This window comes from Oryzias latipes, chromosome 3 (assembly GCF_002234675.1).
Source record: "Oryzias latipes chromosome 3, ASM223467v1".
In the NCBI taxonomy this organism is placed as follows: Eukaryota; Metazoa; Chordata; class Actinopteri; order Beloniformes; family Adrianichthyidae; genus Oryzias; species Oryzias latipes.
Genome location: NC_019861.2, coordinates 20,749,872 through 20,766,835, shown reverse-complemented (window position 1 = coordinate 20,766,835; position 16,964 = coordinate 20,749,872). Strand labels below are relative to the sequence as shown.

General features: G+C 40.5%; 1 protein-coding gene across 1 annotated transcript in view; it reads left to right on the top strand.

The window, feature by feature from the left end:
* The window catches only part of zfhx3 (zinc finger homeobox 3), a 126,090-nt gene that overhangs the window by 44,023 nt on the left and 65,103 nt on the right, over positions 1–16,964 (top strand). Inside the window, exons 2-4 of the mRNA XM_023953481.1 lie at positions 1,794–4,292; positions 4,425–5,004; positions 6,383–6,879. Of these exons, the coding sequence (XP_023809249.1) occupies positions 1,830–4,292; positions 4,425–5,004; positions 6,383–6,879 (3,540 nt within the window). The 5' untranslated portion in view covers positions 1,794–1,829. The remainder of the gene's footprint in view (positions 1–1,793; positions 4,293–4,424; positions 5,005–6,382; positions 6,880–16,964) is intronic.

The following is a 16,964-nucleotide window of genomic DNA, read 5'->3' as shown; positions in this document are numbered from 1 at the left end:
GAAACACTCCATGTTTAGACGTGAAAAAGTTTTGCTATGAGGCTGTCCTTTATACCATGTCTCTCTTCTTTTTTCTTTTTTTCTTTTGCGTTTAATTTGGCATGATTTATCCAGTTATCTTTATCTGGAAAAACACAGTGTTTGACATGTCAGTTTTGTTCATGGTCTCACTCTCACTGCCTTCTTTCAGTTTGTGTAAAATGGCTGTGGAGTTCATAGCCTTCTATTAATGGGTGCAGATAATAAAGACCAGTAGGGCTAGTTTTTTTCTCATTCAGTATGGCGACCATCTTTAAATCATGTCTAGCTGTATAAAAAGCTATTTTGTTAATGAGCTGGCCAGTATAATATCTTTTTATATGCAAAGTAACTTAAAGGTCATCAAGGTATACTTCTGTAGCTTCAAACAAAATAACCTGGTCAGAGATCCCACCAGAATAAATTCATACGTATTATACATGTGTTACGTCCATAACACTGTTTTTATGGGTAATTATTATTTTGAGTCCAGTCCTTGCTTTATCTTCTGTTACTTTTTGCTTCTTGCTTGGTATTGTTTATACTAAACTCTGAAAATGTGTGTGTCATAGGCTGGAAAGATGTCAGGTATATTGTGGTGAATATAGGCTTCATCAGACATTCATGAAAAGGTAGACAGACATTATCAATCTCTCCTCTCCCTCTGTGGTTTCATGTTAGGCTGCGGGGGTAGACTCCATTCCGATCACATCTGAAATTTGCATCCCTAAGTAAATAAGTAAATAAATCAAGTGCAAGCAGTGAATGTGCTAATCAGCCAGGACATGGCAGTGAGCTTGGTGCCGGGAAACTTTGCTCATGTAATATTCAGTACCGGTGGGTTAAAGGGCAGCCCAGAGTTATTGGTTTCAGCCCGACTGCCCTCTTTAATCAATGTTGGCTGCATCCCTTTAATAAAATTATTAGCTCAGCAGTATCTTGCGCTATCATTTTATCTCTTCTGTGCTCTAAATTGCAGCCTGTCTTGGGCCTCTCAGATGCTCGGGGCATGGCCAGCTCCCGAAAGCTCAGTTCCCATTTATTATTTCAGAGGGGGATGATAACTGGATAGTTTGAAAGCAGGCTTGAATGTAGAGGTTGTTGGATGCATGCTCTTCACTGCTGCAGCTGCAATAACGTTTCACTGTAGCTTATGTGTTTTGTGATAATATAGCAATAACAGAAAATACAACTTACCTTCATATGCAAATGGTTTGGTAAATGTAACATTTAAATAATTCGCTATTTAAACTATTGACAGTGTTTAATTTAACATACTTTGCAAACATAGCATTAATTTAGCCAGTTGTGTAAATCTGCAATGATCCTATAGATGGTAATTATCATACATTTGGTCTACAAAGTTACTCTGACCGCAAAATAATCAAAACCAGTCGGACTTGAAGATAATAAGATCAAAATTGTTGTTTAGACAGTGAAGAGAAAAATGGTACATCAGATATATGGCAAATAGCTGAACCATAGACCTCTTATAAAGGCTTGTCCCAGGTATTGATTGTGTTTAGGAACTATTCTAGCATAATGATCAGGATGTCAGAATTCCAGTTTTATCTCAAACTTTTGCCTCCTTCAATATATTTAATTTAATTATCTTTTCAAAGTTCCTTTACATTCCTCTACATGTCATTTTACACATCAACATAATGGTTTCAACAATGTAGATATTAGTTTTTAAGTGTACAGTGACATGATAAATTTAATGTGTTTCTTTGGATTGTGTTCTATGCGCTAATGGTTCACTTGTGTCTTTGCAGGCCTAGATGCAATGAAAGCCTCATGTAGGCATCAGCATGGACAGCTGTGAGTCTCCCGTGGCATCTGGGGCAGACAATGGGCTTGGCTCCTCCCAGCAGCAACCACCACAGCCCTGGAACGATCACTCAAACTCGCAGGTCAATTGTACCAACCAGGCCCCTTCTCTGGATGCCCTAAATCTCTCTTCTCCCTATCCTTCTCAACCTCAAAACTCCATTGCACCTCATGACGGGGTGAGAGAACAGCAGCAGCCAAAACAAACACCACCACACGTGCATCGTGATATTGCTGCCATTGGCCAGCTGCATTCCAGAGGAGAAGATCTAGAGGCGGTGGAGCAGGACGGAGGGAGCTGTGCAGAAGAGGAAGAATCTGAGGACTTGGATGAAATGGAAATTGACAGCTGTTTCCCAAGTCTTCAGCCCTTTCCAGGCATGTCGATGGCATCAAGCAGTGGAGTCATGCCCACTCTTCTGCGACATCAGCCTACACAACAGCAGGGACCACCTGAAAGTGGGAGTGAGGACGGAGAAGAAGAGGAGGAAGAAGAGAGCAGTGATGTGGAAAACTTGGCTGGAGAGATAGTCTATCAGCCTGATGGCTCGGCCTATATTGTGGAGAGCCTTAGTCAGTTGATCCAAAGTAGTGGAGGCATGGTACCTGGCTTGCTCTCTACAAACTCTCTCACAAGTGGCGGAAAACAGGGGGAACCTACTGGGAATTCTTCCTCGGTCTACCCACAGATCATCAACACTTTCCACATAGCTTCGTCTTTTGGAAAGTGGTTTGGCAACTCAGACCAAGGTTTTCCCAATACCTCAACAATGGCAGGCCTCAGCCCTGTCCTGCACAGTTTCCGTGTCTTCGATGTGCGGCACAAAAGCAACAATGAATACCTAAACAGTGATGGGTCTGCCAAGAAGTCCTGTGTATCCAAAGATGTTCCCAACAATGTGGATTTCTCCAAATTTGATGGTCTTGCCCTTTATGGCAAGGGTAAGCCCATTCTCATGTGTTTCCTCTGCAAGTTGTCCTTTGGCTATGCCCGTTCCTTTGCTACTCATGCTGTCCATGATCACCGTATGACACTGTGTGAGGAAGAACGGCGGCTGCTCGGGGATAAGCATGCTTCTGCTATCATCCAGGGCATTGGGAAGGATAAAGAGCCCCTCATTAGCTTCTTGGAACCAAAAAATAAGAGCACTCCTCTGCCACCTACCCTGCTGCCCATGAACTCTGGACAGAGCTTTTATGGCACATTTAGTGGTGTCCATTTGGATCTTGGAGGCAGCAGTGGAGGCAGTGAGACCCTTGTGAACAAAGATTCTGAGTCCAGTCTCCAGCTACAGCACCAGCAACAAGGCACCCTTGGCTCTGTCCTTTCTCTTGGTGCGCTAAGCATTCCCAAAGCATCCACTCTTACCTCATCCCCAGGCCCTGCCAAAGACTCCAGTGCCCTGCCCAAACAGGGAGGCACAATAGAGGAGCCTTTGAGGAAAGAGTTGGTATGTCAGAGAGAGGGTGAGAACAATAAGGGACATGAAAACAAGGTGCAGCTATCCAACCAGATGGTGGGCTTGGAAGAAGATGAGGAACTGGTATTAGGAGAGGAAGATGATGACATAGAGGCAGAAAGTACAGGAATGGCCTGTGGTGGTAATGGTAGCAGTGGTGGGTCTGAGGCGGGGGAAGCAGCTGTCTCAAACCAAAGCATTTCCAAATCTCCTTTATTAATGCCTAGTAGCACTCTCCAGCCTTCTGCCTGCACCGCTGCAGTCAGTTCCACACTCAACAGCAAAGCCCCTGCTTCCATTTCATCCTCTGTAAAGGAAGAGGGTTCGCTTTCAGAGAGTGGGGGAAGGATATCAGAACTCCCTTTGAGCTTTAACTGCCAGGGACCAGTTGCTCCCTTGGCTATGGCAGCAGAAGCTGTCAGAAGGAGTGAGGATGACACTGCTTGCACTTCATCCTCTCCTCTGTCCTCCAATGCTGCTGATGAAAGTGCCAATAGAGATAGTGCCACAGCTCCAGAACCAAATGATTGCCCAGCAGAAGGAGATGAGGACAATGGAACTCTTCTGCATCATCATCATATGCACCACCATCATCATCACCTCCATCCTTCATCTCATGGTCACTCCCTCACCCTCCCAGGGGGCTCATGTGATTCAGCTGGAATGGGTGAGTGTTCACAGAACCATGGTCCCAGTGGAAGTGGAGGAAGTGGCGTGGAGTGCCCTAAGTGTGACACCGTTTTGGGTTCATCACGCTCCTTGGGTGGTCATATGACCATGATGCATTCACGTAACTCATGCAAGACACTGAAGTGTCCGAAATGCAACTGGCACTACAAGTACCAGCAGACATTGGAGGCACACATGAAAGAGAAACACCCAGACTCTGGAGGCTCCTGTGTGTATTGCAGCAGCGGTCAGAGCCATCCTCGTCTGGCTCGTGGAGAAAGCTACACCTGTGGATACAAGCCCTTCCGCTGTGAGGTATGTATCCAAGAAACATGCCATTGTTTTGAAGTTCTGTGCTTCCTTTTTTCCTTTTTTTAAATCAGGTGTTTCACATTTTATCTGTAACATTTCCTTGCACTTAAAGGTGAATTGTGCTATGTTTCTTAGGTGTGTAACTACTCCACTACCACAAAAGGCAACCTAAGCATTCACATGCAGTCAGATAAACACTTAAACAACATGCAGACACTGCAAAATGGAGGCTCCATTGGCTCTACACAAGAGCAAGTTTTTGGACATGCCCCAGGAGGAGTGGTAGCAGTCCCCTCAGTCACCCAGGCTAGTAGCCATCACCCTCCTCATCAACATCCAACACAGTCCTCCACCCATATGCCTGTACCTTGTGGAGCCCCTTCGCCTACTAAACCGAAGAGTAAACCTACTTGGCGATGTGAGGTTTGTGACTATGAAACAAATGTGGCACGGAACCTGCGCATTCACATGACCAGTGAGAAGCACATGCACAACATGATGCTCCTCCAGCAGAATGTGACTCAGATGCAGCATGGACGACTTGGCTTGGGAGCTATGCCATCCCCTTCTGAGGCTGAGCTTTACCAATATTATTTAACACAGAATATGAGCCTTCCACCAGGCCTCAAGATAGACACAGCTGGACCTGAAGCCCAGTTCCTGATGGGAAGCTTTCATCTAGACCCCAGCATGGCAGCCTTGGCCCCAGCTCTTGGTAAGCACTATACTGTGTTTCTTCATCTCAACTGCTCAGAGGATGTTGTAGGTTAATTGAAACTACATGGTTTAGGCAGAGTTGTTGTTAAACAGTTACTAGTCAGGGTCTTTACAAGAACTGATTAATGTGGAAAACACAATTTTTCTTTCTACCATGCTACTAATATTGATGTTGAGTTATAAACCTTATTATATGGGACGCAATGACACAATGAAATGAGTCAATAAAAAGTCATGCTGGCCCGACTGAATGTAACTCTACAATTTGTCACAAACAAACACTTTAAAATTATATTTACTGTGTGGTACATATGGCCCTATAAATACATGCTGACCAAACAACTTAAGCAGTAGTTGCATTTTTGTTATATCAGTGCATGGCTAGAGAGACACTGCAAATGTTGCATTCACATCATTTGAACCTCCTTATGATGCACATTCTCAACACTGCAGTCAGAGGTTATTAGGAGATGATGGCAAAGAGAATTAGAGAATGCAGAATGTTTAATTTACCAAATGTAATAAAAATTTCCAATAATGTGCTCTTGTAGTACAATAGAATAGTAATGCGAACATCACACCTGTCAGCATTGGTTTAAGTATCAAATAATTCAAATTCTGATTCAAAGATCCAATGTTACAATCAATTTTTTTTGGGAGTGGTATTAACATAAAACTACAGAATCTAAACAAAAAAAACTTTCATTTAATGAGAGGCGCACAACAATCCCAAACTAGGAAAAGTAGTCGGCCCTTTTTAACATGTGTGTTTATATTACAGCACAATTAGCAAGGAGCAGATTACAAGAAAAGATTTCAGGACACTTCTGAAAAGTACCCTTCCAAAAACAAACCATATGCTATTTCTCAAAAACAGACCATATGCTATTTCTCAAAAGAGAAAGGAGCTGTTGTATTTGATTCAGATACAATGTAGTCCGGGTAACATCCATATTTCAGTTTGGGCTGTAGGACATTAAATACGTGCAATTAGAAACAAGTCATCATGTCTATATGGTTAAGGTCATACTATATGAGCTTGCTATCCACTTTTTATCTCCTGTGGAAAGCATGGTGTTGAAGTGCATCAGCTCAAAAATGTTATTTAGTTTTTTTCTTTTCAATATCTTTCGTAGAAAATCCAGTCAATTCTGCCTTTCAGTTTAAACTATGAATTGATTTAGATGCAATTATATTCACAAAACAGTCAGCCAGTCTGGCATCAATTAACTTCGGAATGGATATCTATTGTAGAAATGAGATAATTGACATTGTTAAAGTTGCATAGGTAGCTATGTCTAAAAAGAAATGCGTGTGTACAGCCATTTACATACTATTTTCCACTTTTCCCTTCTTTCTACTTGTCTATGTTGCAGTAGGTGGGGAAATCCCTATGGATGTGCGGCTAGGTGGTGGACAGTTGGTGTCTGAGGAACTGATGACCCTTGGAGAAAGTCTATCACAAACAACAGACCCGACGTTGAAACTCTTTCAGTGCGCCGTTTGCAACCGGTTCACCACTGACAACTTGGACGTGCTTGGCATGCATATGGGAGCTGAGCGCACCCTGCCTGAGGAGGAGTGGCGTGCAGTGGTGGGAGACTCTCATCAATGCAAGTTATGCCATTACACCACTCAGCTAAAGGCCAACTTCCAACTGCACTGCAAAACAGACAAGCATGTGCAAAAGTACCAGCTTGTGGCCCACATCAAAGAAGGGGGCAAAGGCAATGAATGGCGGCTAAAATGTGTAGCCATAGGCAACCCAGTGCATTTAAAGTGTAATGCTTGCGACTACTACACCAACAGCCTGGAGAAGCTTAGGATGCACACTGTCAATTCTCGTCATGAAGCAAGCCTCAAACTATATAAGGTTAGTGATCAGCCAACACTGACACCCACCACCCAGCCCCTTTATGCCAGTCTTTGATGGGTTTGATGCTATACTATAAAATAAATATTTGTAGAAATCACAACCAAATTAATTTTTCATTTGATTGTTTTAAACATAGTTGCAAAATTTCAATGAAATATAATTCACAGTTGAGCTCTTTTTGGCAGCAAATTGAAGCAAAAACAGAATACGTATTTGTTAATTTTGACAGTTAAACTGATATTTATTAGCAATACTTGGTAGATATCAAAGTGTTATCTACCAGCAGCTCTTTTTCAAAAGGCATGAACAATGCTTGCATGAATGATGTCTGTTATGGGTAAATGTTGCCATACCAGCAGTTATGTAGAGGCTACATAGCACACTACTACCATGAGAAGAACCTAACAAGAGAGGCTGGTTTGGAAGAGTAGGGTCGAATCACTTGGAGACGAATGAAGAAGTGTTAGGAGACAGAGGTTTGGTGCTAATACTCCTTCGAGCGGGAAAGGCTGAATTGTTCTCGACAGCCGTATTGATTTTTGCTGGACTTGGAGCTTCACCTTCTCCTCTAATCATTCCATAATAGCCAGTGGATGAACACTCTCCGAACAAATGGCCATAAATCTAACGGGCCTGATTCCACTTAGGTACCTATCCTGTGTGTCTGCGGCTTCGGCCAGACTGCGCTTAACTCAAGCTGGCATAGTCATACATGACACATAGTGAAACTTATGCAAGTTATGGCAACAGATACTTGAAAAAAATTTCATCATCAAAAAACAGTTTTATTTAATTACATTTGACTTCTTGACATGCCTGTTGCAGATATTTAGCTATTAAAATGTAATCAGAAAGTTTCCTAATGCTAGTGCATGTGTTATTCATGTTGGTGTCTTTTATAAGTAAGATATTTAAACTAAACAAAAAAAAGTGAAACATTGGTCAGGTATTTTAATTACATTGAAATTTGACAAAATGGTGATTTAAATTCAATCCTTTAAATTATTTACTGCTATCATACAAGGCTGATTTCTACAGTGTCAAAATTAGAAAATTATTTGAAATAATTATTCTACAAATGTAATTATGGACTAAGTCTGTAGTTTGCACCAACATGTTGACTGCTAAGGAATTTCATTGGGTTGTTTCTAGATGTTTAAAATGTGCAAATAAGTGTATAAGTAAATAATATAAATAAGTATATTATTGCACATATTTCAGTCCTTTGTCCTTTTTATCTTGATCCCAGCTGCTTGAAATATTGACCTAAATTTCCAATTCCCACGTGAGAAGAAAACAGGCTCAAACATTGTCACTCCGTCTCTTCCTCTTACCTTTATAGTGCAAAAGCTCTCTTGCAATACACAATGCAAGTTCTAATAAAATGACAGTATTTACTTCTTAGTGGGGGGCCCCACTATCTAAAGAATTTCTTCTTTTTTTCCTATACTTTTTTATATTGATGTCACACATGCCACACTGCTGCTGAAGCTGGCAGAGATTAATTCTTTACACACATCCAGACATGACTATTTTTATGGCTTAAGTCTCTTAAGATAGCCCCAATTTTTTTTTAAAAACAATTGATTTTCGGAGTCAAAACTTTTTTTTTGACAGAATCAACCTGCAGTTTCAAATAGAGGGTATTTTTCAACTTTCAGCTCAGGCAGCATTTAAAAATAAAGATGCTTACTGGTTGACAAGAATGATTAGAAGAGTTTATGAATCATCTGTGCGATGACAAGTACATGGTTTGTGCGGCATCTTGACTGCACCCGACTCCCCTCTGACAATGTCAAAGCTTTCCTCCGATTTCAGATTTAGAGTTCTGGGGGAGACAGTGACAGCCTTAAACCCACAGTGCACCACAAGTCTGTAAACCCTATTTGGTATATTATGCATGGACAGAAATAGGAAAATCACCATTCATGCTTTCTTCTCCAAAGAAATCTGATGTGAAAAGCAACATTTTTTAACCTTTTTGGGGAGAGAGTAAATCATCAAGTCAGCATAAACAGACTCCACTATGTAAGATGTGGGAGATGCTTGGGACACATCACCAACATCAAACTGGTTTGCATTAAATAGGCCCTTTGTGTGCACAGCTCCATATAAATTGGAGCCTGTAATTACTGGAATTAAAAAGGAAGGTTTAAACCGAGGGCTAAACTGGATGGGATAATTTGAGAGTCTGTGGTATGAGGCCCATATTAGGGATTTCTAAAAATATCACCCCCACCACCCCATGTATTGGAATGTTTCAAAGGACTCCAGTACAACTCAATTCCGCAAGTTATATTGACCATTAGATTTCAACACCGGTGCTGGCATGTTCTTCCCCTGTGTGCTGCTTTCTCATTTAGGGTGAGCCTTGTGTTTTTCCATCTTCTTTTTCCATGAATTATGCTAATTTTAGGAAGTTTGATGTCAGAGTGATTGGCGTACATCTGCTCCTGGAATGCTCAAGCAAATAGGTTGTTTGATGTGCTATCCGCTGTCAGTCGTTGGTTGATAGAAGATAAAATTAGCCTTCAATTAAACTAAATTTGTTATATTTTGTTTACTATATGTCCATAGCATCAATTACACAACTAGCAGTGGGTTTAAAATGCCTAGGTGAGAAAGTAATCCAGCTCCTGACACTAACCATCTGACTAGATAGAATGGGTGGGGCCAAATCAGGCTTAAGCACAAGTCTCAGTTTCCAGTCAAGGGTTGGGGAAAAGGGGAGGAGCCTGGGGGCGGGGTGGGTTAGCTGGCTACTATCCTTGTCTCGGGGGCCGGTGCAATCGGCTGTAATTGAGATTGATTGAATGTTATTTTTCCTCTTGCAAATGTAGTCCATTAGCTTGGCACGTGCATAATCAGTTTAGAGTGCAGTTAGCTGAATGTAATCATGTTCCTCGGTGTCTGCTAGCACAAAATCCACTCCAGATGCCGCTTGGCCATAGAAAGACAGGGAGAAAGTGCTGTCACTATCAAATGGGGAATCTTTAACCAATACAGTCCTGACATCCATCCCCCTTTCTTGGCCTCGCTCTATTGAGTATGCACAAGTGTAAAAGCAAATGGTGGGGGGAAAAAAGGGAAAACTGATATTTGTACCTTTCCTTAAAAATCATTGACATCCACTGTCCGTTTCTTATCCTAAAGTACACAGTTTTTAAAACATATTTTCTGCCCATTAACAAACACGCCATGTGTGTATTTTGGAAAGAGCTGCTGCTCTTGTTTTACCTCACCATGCATCCCAAAAGAAGTGGTGAGAGCCAAGAATGGGAAAATGTCTGTCTCATTTAGAGGGAAAAACAATCACACTCAAACATAATAGAGGAAAAGTGGCTGTAATGTAAATGCAGGGATTAATGCTTACATGAAAAGACATTAAGGTATTTCACTGATGATCTTACTCAGCAAAAGTGCTGGCTGTAATGACCTCTCTACATTAATGATAAAACGTAGCAGGATTAACTCTTATTTCTTGTAAGACTAAATCTCTAAGTGTAGCTTGAAAACAACCACATATAGGCTTTGTTTGTGTTTGAGATTGAAAGCAATTAACGCTTTTTGCTTGAGATTTTTTTTAGTTGTCCATTACAGAAGACCTGAACAAAAACAAGTTGTCACTCAGTACACTATACATGCTAAAATTAAGTCAGTTGATGGGACCTTGCCTTTGCCCTCCATGACCAGAGTTTATCTTATAAAAGAACAGATACAAAAAAAAGAATGAGAGATGGACAGGAGAAGGGGCTGAGAGGTTGACGTTGGTGTGTGTGGTGGTGGGGTGGTTGGACAGATAGATACTCTGCTAATTATCATGGCGAGCCTATGATTGTTCAGTAATAGTGCTCAGTGGGAAAAGTTACAGCAGTTCCAGGAAGAGCCGAGCTCTGATTTACTGGTACTACCGCTCTAATAAAGCGTGAGCTGCACATCCTGGGAGACTGCCCATTCTCTCTCTTCACATGCACAAGCGTGTGAATACACAGACAGATGGACAGGCAGACACTTACAGCAATTGTGCAACCTAACATATCACAAGACTCATAAAATGTGTCCTTTTCAGAGGAAAAGCATGTGAAATTTGGATCCACTTTATCATGTGTCAGTTGCCAGTGAGACGATTGAAAGACTTATAACAGTATTAACAGTATTAATAATCATCTACAAAGTTTTTGAGCTGTTGTATCGTTTCCTAACAAAGCTTGGATGTTCAGGACGGAGAAGGCGGTATTCAGCTTACAATCCACGAAAATTGGAGAAAGCGACTGTGGGACACATAAAAGAGGGATCTTAGGGCTTTGTGTTTGGCAGCGTTCAAGAATTTCACAACTCCTCCAGCTCCCGCCCATTGAGAAGGCCAGGGAAAGGGTCAGCCGCTGACCCGTGGGACAGCTGTTGCTGCTGGTGGTGTTGATTGTATGCACTAAGGCTCTACTGTGAGTGTTGCTAGGGACTAACAAAGTGAGACTTCACAGGAACGGCGTTGTGTGGTGCAGTGGTAGGGCGGTGGACCTATGATTGAAATATTGCAGGTTTGATTCCTGCTTCGCCTGCCCATATGTCAAAGTGTCCTTGGGCAAGACACTGAACCCCACCATGCTTCTGGTGGAAAGATGGTGCCTGTGTGAATGGGATTGTGACTATAAAGCACTTTGGGCCTTCAAGAAACGTAGAAAAGCGCTATAAAAGTATACGCCATTTACCATTAACATTAATACTTTTTACACAGATATTCAGATGCTCGCCTCACGTAGTTTGAAACAATGATGCATCAGATATGCATGTATGTTATGGTTCTATCTTTTCACCCACCAAACAAAAAGCCCTGTTGTGAAAACATCAGGACCACAGTGCCCAGTTTATCTACAGAGCCCTGCAGCCTTCTAACCAAATACATGCAGTTCCAGTTTGTTAGTGCTATATTAAGTCATCAAAGCGCAAATAAAAGAAACATAGAATATAAAATTCTTTGATCTTTTTTCAACAATGATTATTTTTAAAAACCTTTACCTTTTTGAATGTTCTATTCTTGCAGTTCCCAGAACATTATTATAAACCATGCAGTTCAGACATCTACTTGCTCATATACATGTGGATGCTCATGCTAAGACTTATAAGAATTAAAAGGTTTAGCTGAAGTTCCTATCCTCTTGCAGGCTGTGCCAAACTCACTTAAGAGGGTAACAGCTGTCATTGGCAGGTAAATGCTGACTTGATGAGCCCAGCTGAGGGCTCCTGTGATTGTATAGAAAGAGAAAGTGAGGCTGGCAAGGCTCTGCACCATTAATACATCAGTGGCTTAGCCACTAGATTAATGGCCTCTGAGTGGTCAAGGCCTTAAGATTACTCAGTTCTGAGGTCTGCTCAGTGGAGCCTTACATGGAAGAAAGCCGGAGTAAAGAGAAAAAATTTGGAGAGCAGAGGTTATCCAAGAGGACAACATCTGAGCACATTGTTTTTTTCTCATTTTCTTTCATTTTTGTTTGTTTTGGATAATTAGATAGTCTGAATAATTTTAGGAAAATATGGATTTTGCCCTTCTCCCCCTACCCTGTTAATGCTTCACTTTAAAGTTCAAGATGATCTTTTAGTGCTCTCCAACAATGTTACAGGTTTCTTTTAAATATTTGTTATGGTGATGGTTTAAAGTCATGCTTTGTTTACAACACTGATATTAATTAATGCACTATCCCTGCACATCGTGACAATTTAATTAGGCGTTCAACCACATTCTTTAACACTTTTTTACTCCTGTTGCCTGGAACCTTCCAATTTGATTATTCTCTGATAAATGTGAGATGATCTCTTTCTCACCTGGATTTTGTTGGCAGCGGGCAGACGTTTCTTCAAGCAGCTAATTTTGGATAGATTTTTAGCACAAAAAACCCACAAAGTTCTTTATTTAATAAAAAGTCCTTCTTATCACTGAAATGTTGAGACAAATGAAAGACAAAATAAAATGACTGAACTATCCATTCACAAGTTGAGTGGGTGAAATTTTTTTTCTTTAAGCTGTCTGACCTCTGGTGTCAAGACAGAATAGCCATCCCTTCCTGCATTTCATGGCTCTGGTTGTCCATCCATGTTTTTCTTAATTGCTTTGTGCTGGACTCCAGAACTGGGAGCTGTAAATCTTCTGATGTTATGCAGGCAATGTTTTTTCCAGATGTAAAAGAAAAGGTTTTATCCTTTTGTAATTAAGCGGTGCAAGCCAGGGTGTCATGTGGTTTTTATTAGTGCCTTTGGAAAAGAATCACTCTCCACCTTGTTTTCCCATTATTCCCTTCGTTTTAAGATACAAGAAAGGGACAAAATGGGAGGATGAAAAGAAAATACATTATAGAAAGGAATTCCTAGTCTAAATGATTAAATGGAAATGACATGGTAGTGAAATAGTGAAATGCCATGGCTTGCTTGGGTGAAAAAAAAAAGAAAAAAGGAAATCAGGGATATTAAATAACTTTATCCAACTTTATTGTACTCTCCAACTTCATACATGGCTGATATCTTGGTCACTCTTGTCAGTGTCTTTCTTTAGCTGAAGAGACCATGTTTTTAATTGACGTATAAGTTGAATATTTCTGTCCCTTGTTGACTGCTGACGAGAAAGTCTCCACAGCTGCCAAATTTCAAGATTCACTGCCAGCTCCACGCCCTTTTTTCTATATATTATCATTTTCCTTCAACAGTATCCCTAAATGATCGTCTGCTGCTAAATAATTCACGCTAAAAATCTTCTGATTGATTGTTTTGGTCTGTCACGAGGTTGGAATTTCTTTAATTTATGCTTGTTAGATTGAAACAGTCATGTAAAAACAATCTGAAAAAGCAGGACCGACTTTGCAGATTTGTGCTCTGGGACCTGTTTAAGTTTTCAAAAAACCAAACCAAAAAACAGTGAGATCTTAAAGGCAAATAATTATTCAAATCATTTTTTTTAATTCCATGCTGAAAGGTTTGACAGAGAAAGCTTAATACTCTCTGCAAAACATTTTATCGTTTGACGTTTGAGGATTGAAATTGTCTTTATTGTCATTGTACCAGTAAATTCTTTAATCATTTTACATCCCTGTGGGACTAAAATCCATTGGTTGAATACACATACATGTTTTTTTTATTATTCTAAGAGAATTTTTTCTCTCAAAGAAAATGTATAAATGCTTTAAACCATTAGTTTTTTTTTTTTTTTTTTTACAGACCAAACAGACCTAACACCTTTAAATTTAAAATTGGTCACATAAGAAGCCATGTAAAGGAAAATGCATCAGGATATGTAATTGGTGTGAAAAATCTGAATTTTCGGGACCTGCTGTTTGTACTCTTCTAACATCTTCCCTTACACACCAAATGGAGCTTATCATTTAATTTTCTTCCATTTACAACCTTTTTTCCTGGCTCAATTTCTAGATTGTGCTCTCATTACCGACTGTTGGGTGAAGAGGTCTGGAATAATTTGGTGTATCAGCTTTTGGTATTTAGGATTATCTTTGATCTTGGGGGATTTTGAGTCATACAAAGCCATGACTTTTTCAAAGAAGAAGCCTGTACGCATGTCATAAAATGTGGCCCATGACTGAGATGTCTTCACAACAGAATATAGCTAAAAGCATATGTGTTGTAAATTATTTTGTAATGATTTATTACTCAAGGAAAATGCGGCTTTAAGCTGTGGATGTGCACGTGGTTAGGAAAGATCAGTCCTTCCAACCCCAAAAAAAAAAAAAAAGAGGTTTGAGCAATGAGAGATCTGTCGTTGGAGTATTCCCAGTTTTCAGCTTAACTTTTAAATCATTATACATGATGAAGCCATCTCCACAAAGTCAGAGGTTTATATACGAAAATCAAACACCATCTGCCATTTCTGATCAGATGCAACAGCCATCAGGCCAGGGTTACCAAGGCAGAACAGGAAAAGCCATTAACTGCCAATCACTGCATCGATCGACAAGCCAGTCCACCGCTACCCCCACCCACCCATCTCTACCCACTCCTGCCCACAGACGCTCAGGCATGGTTCATCATCTTTCCTGAACAATGGACAAGAGCAGAAATGCTCAGGCCTTCTTTTGCACTATGTGACAGCATTTCCACTTTGTCTCTTTTTTTGCTCAAGCAGTGTCACCTCCTGATTTATCTGGAGTCTAAATTTCAGGCTCATCGTACTGTCCTAGTTCAGATACAAGCTGTTTTTTTCCCTAAGTTGGATGGGTAAACCCCCTCTGTGCACTTGAGGGGCAGTCACGATGATGTTCGAAAGATATTAGAAAGATATTAAGTTCGGACCAGGGATTTGTCATTTCCTCTTTGCTAAAATATATTAGTTCATCGAAAAGTTCATTGCCCCATCAGAAGGAGAGGAGACACTTCGTTCTGCTCTATCTCCTTCCACATTTTTGGAGTCAACCTCCAGATAAAAAGGGGAAACTAAAGTAAATGAAGGACAAAAAAAGGAGATGAATGATTTTATTTTATTTTTTTTGTCCACCATCTCTTCCCGTTTTAGTCCTGCGGCTTGAATTTAGGGTCATTAGAAGAACATTTTCCTCCTTCCCGATGTAATAGAGATGCTGTATATCAGAGTGATCTGGATCAGAGGTCAGGGCAGGGGGTAGCAATTAAAGCATATAGATCCAGGAGCTCTGCTCTGTTCCGCTGTTTTTGTTGTGAGCAGAAACAGATAAGTGAGCTAAAGAGAGACAGATTCCTGCTGTATAGAGCATGGGTATATTAATTTATTGAGCTTTGTTAGTGCTGAACTGGTAATGCATTAGTGAGAGCCATATATTTATGTGTGTGCTTACACGGCACGCTTTTCCACGCATGCTCTCAGTTGCATGCTGCAATTAGTACAGCAGTATTTTTTTTTTTGGATCATCCACAGTAAACATGCCACAATTTTTGTTGCTTGGTTTGGTAAGGTCAGCCTTTACTGGGATGGCTCAATGGCAGGATACAGAAAAGACGTGATGGATGTGGCCTGGGGCCTCAATGCTCATTTTGCATCTGTGGTGGCCTCATCTACACAGGGAGGGAGGAAGGGCAGAGATGGAAACCAGACCAGACATTTTCCTTGTTCTGCTCATAAATATTTGTGTGGCTAATTCATAAACAGTTGAGCAAGAGAAGAGATCAAAGTAAACTTTATCGCGCTTACATAAAAGTCCGGCCTTTTCATCATGCTACTTTACACTTCATATTCATATCTATCAGAACAACAATTTTAATTTAGAGAGTTTATTGACCAAAACAGAATAACTTCCCAAAGCTTCAAGACTCTGACTTTTCTCAGCAGTTGCTCCTGCAAGGGTTTCAAACACAAGTTAAAGGCCATCAAAATCTGTTATAGCTGAAACTTAACCTCATCCTGCACTGTGTAAAAGGTCAACAGCCTCTTAGATGGATTCTAAATGGCTTTCATAATCCTACGGAGCCACATTAAAACATGCTAGTGCAGGGACGAGTCGCAGTGTATCCACCATAGTTAGGTAACTTTCATTCAAGTCATGTTATGATTCTAGAAGTTTTAATGTGGGGAAGCCTGCATTTATGCATTTATGTTTAAGCAGGATGTGAGTTTTTGCTCTGGTAGAGTACAGAATTGGCGAGTTGTAGGTGACTAAAACACAACCTTATCGGCAGACTTGCAACAAACACTACCTGACAAATAAGGCAATCCTACTACAGGGAAGTTTCAGGTGGCTGTGCATGGTTGATGCAACTGAGGGTCTTGGATGAATAAATGGTAGAATTTTGTTTTTAAACTTTAATCATCCAAACAAATAAACAACATCTGACAATAACTACATTTTCTGTTTACCACAGTAAATCAATTTCTATTCCTACAATCCAACCAGATCGCAAGTTGTTAATCAAATTGAACGATGCCATTATAAAATCATTTCAAAATAAAATAAATCGATTAATTTTGGTAAATAACATTTGGATTGAGGCACAATAGGTTTATTTTACCATAACGTAAAAATGACCTAGTGTCATCACAGCGAACAACACACATGTGATGGCAGCAAAAAATTATCCAGCCATCATTACAGTCCAATGTGTGGAAACACTTTGAA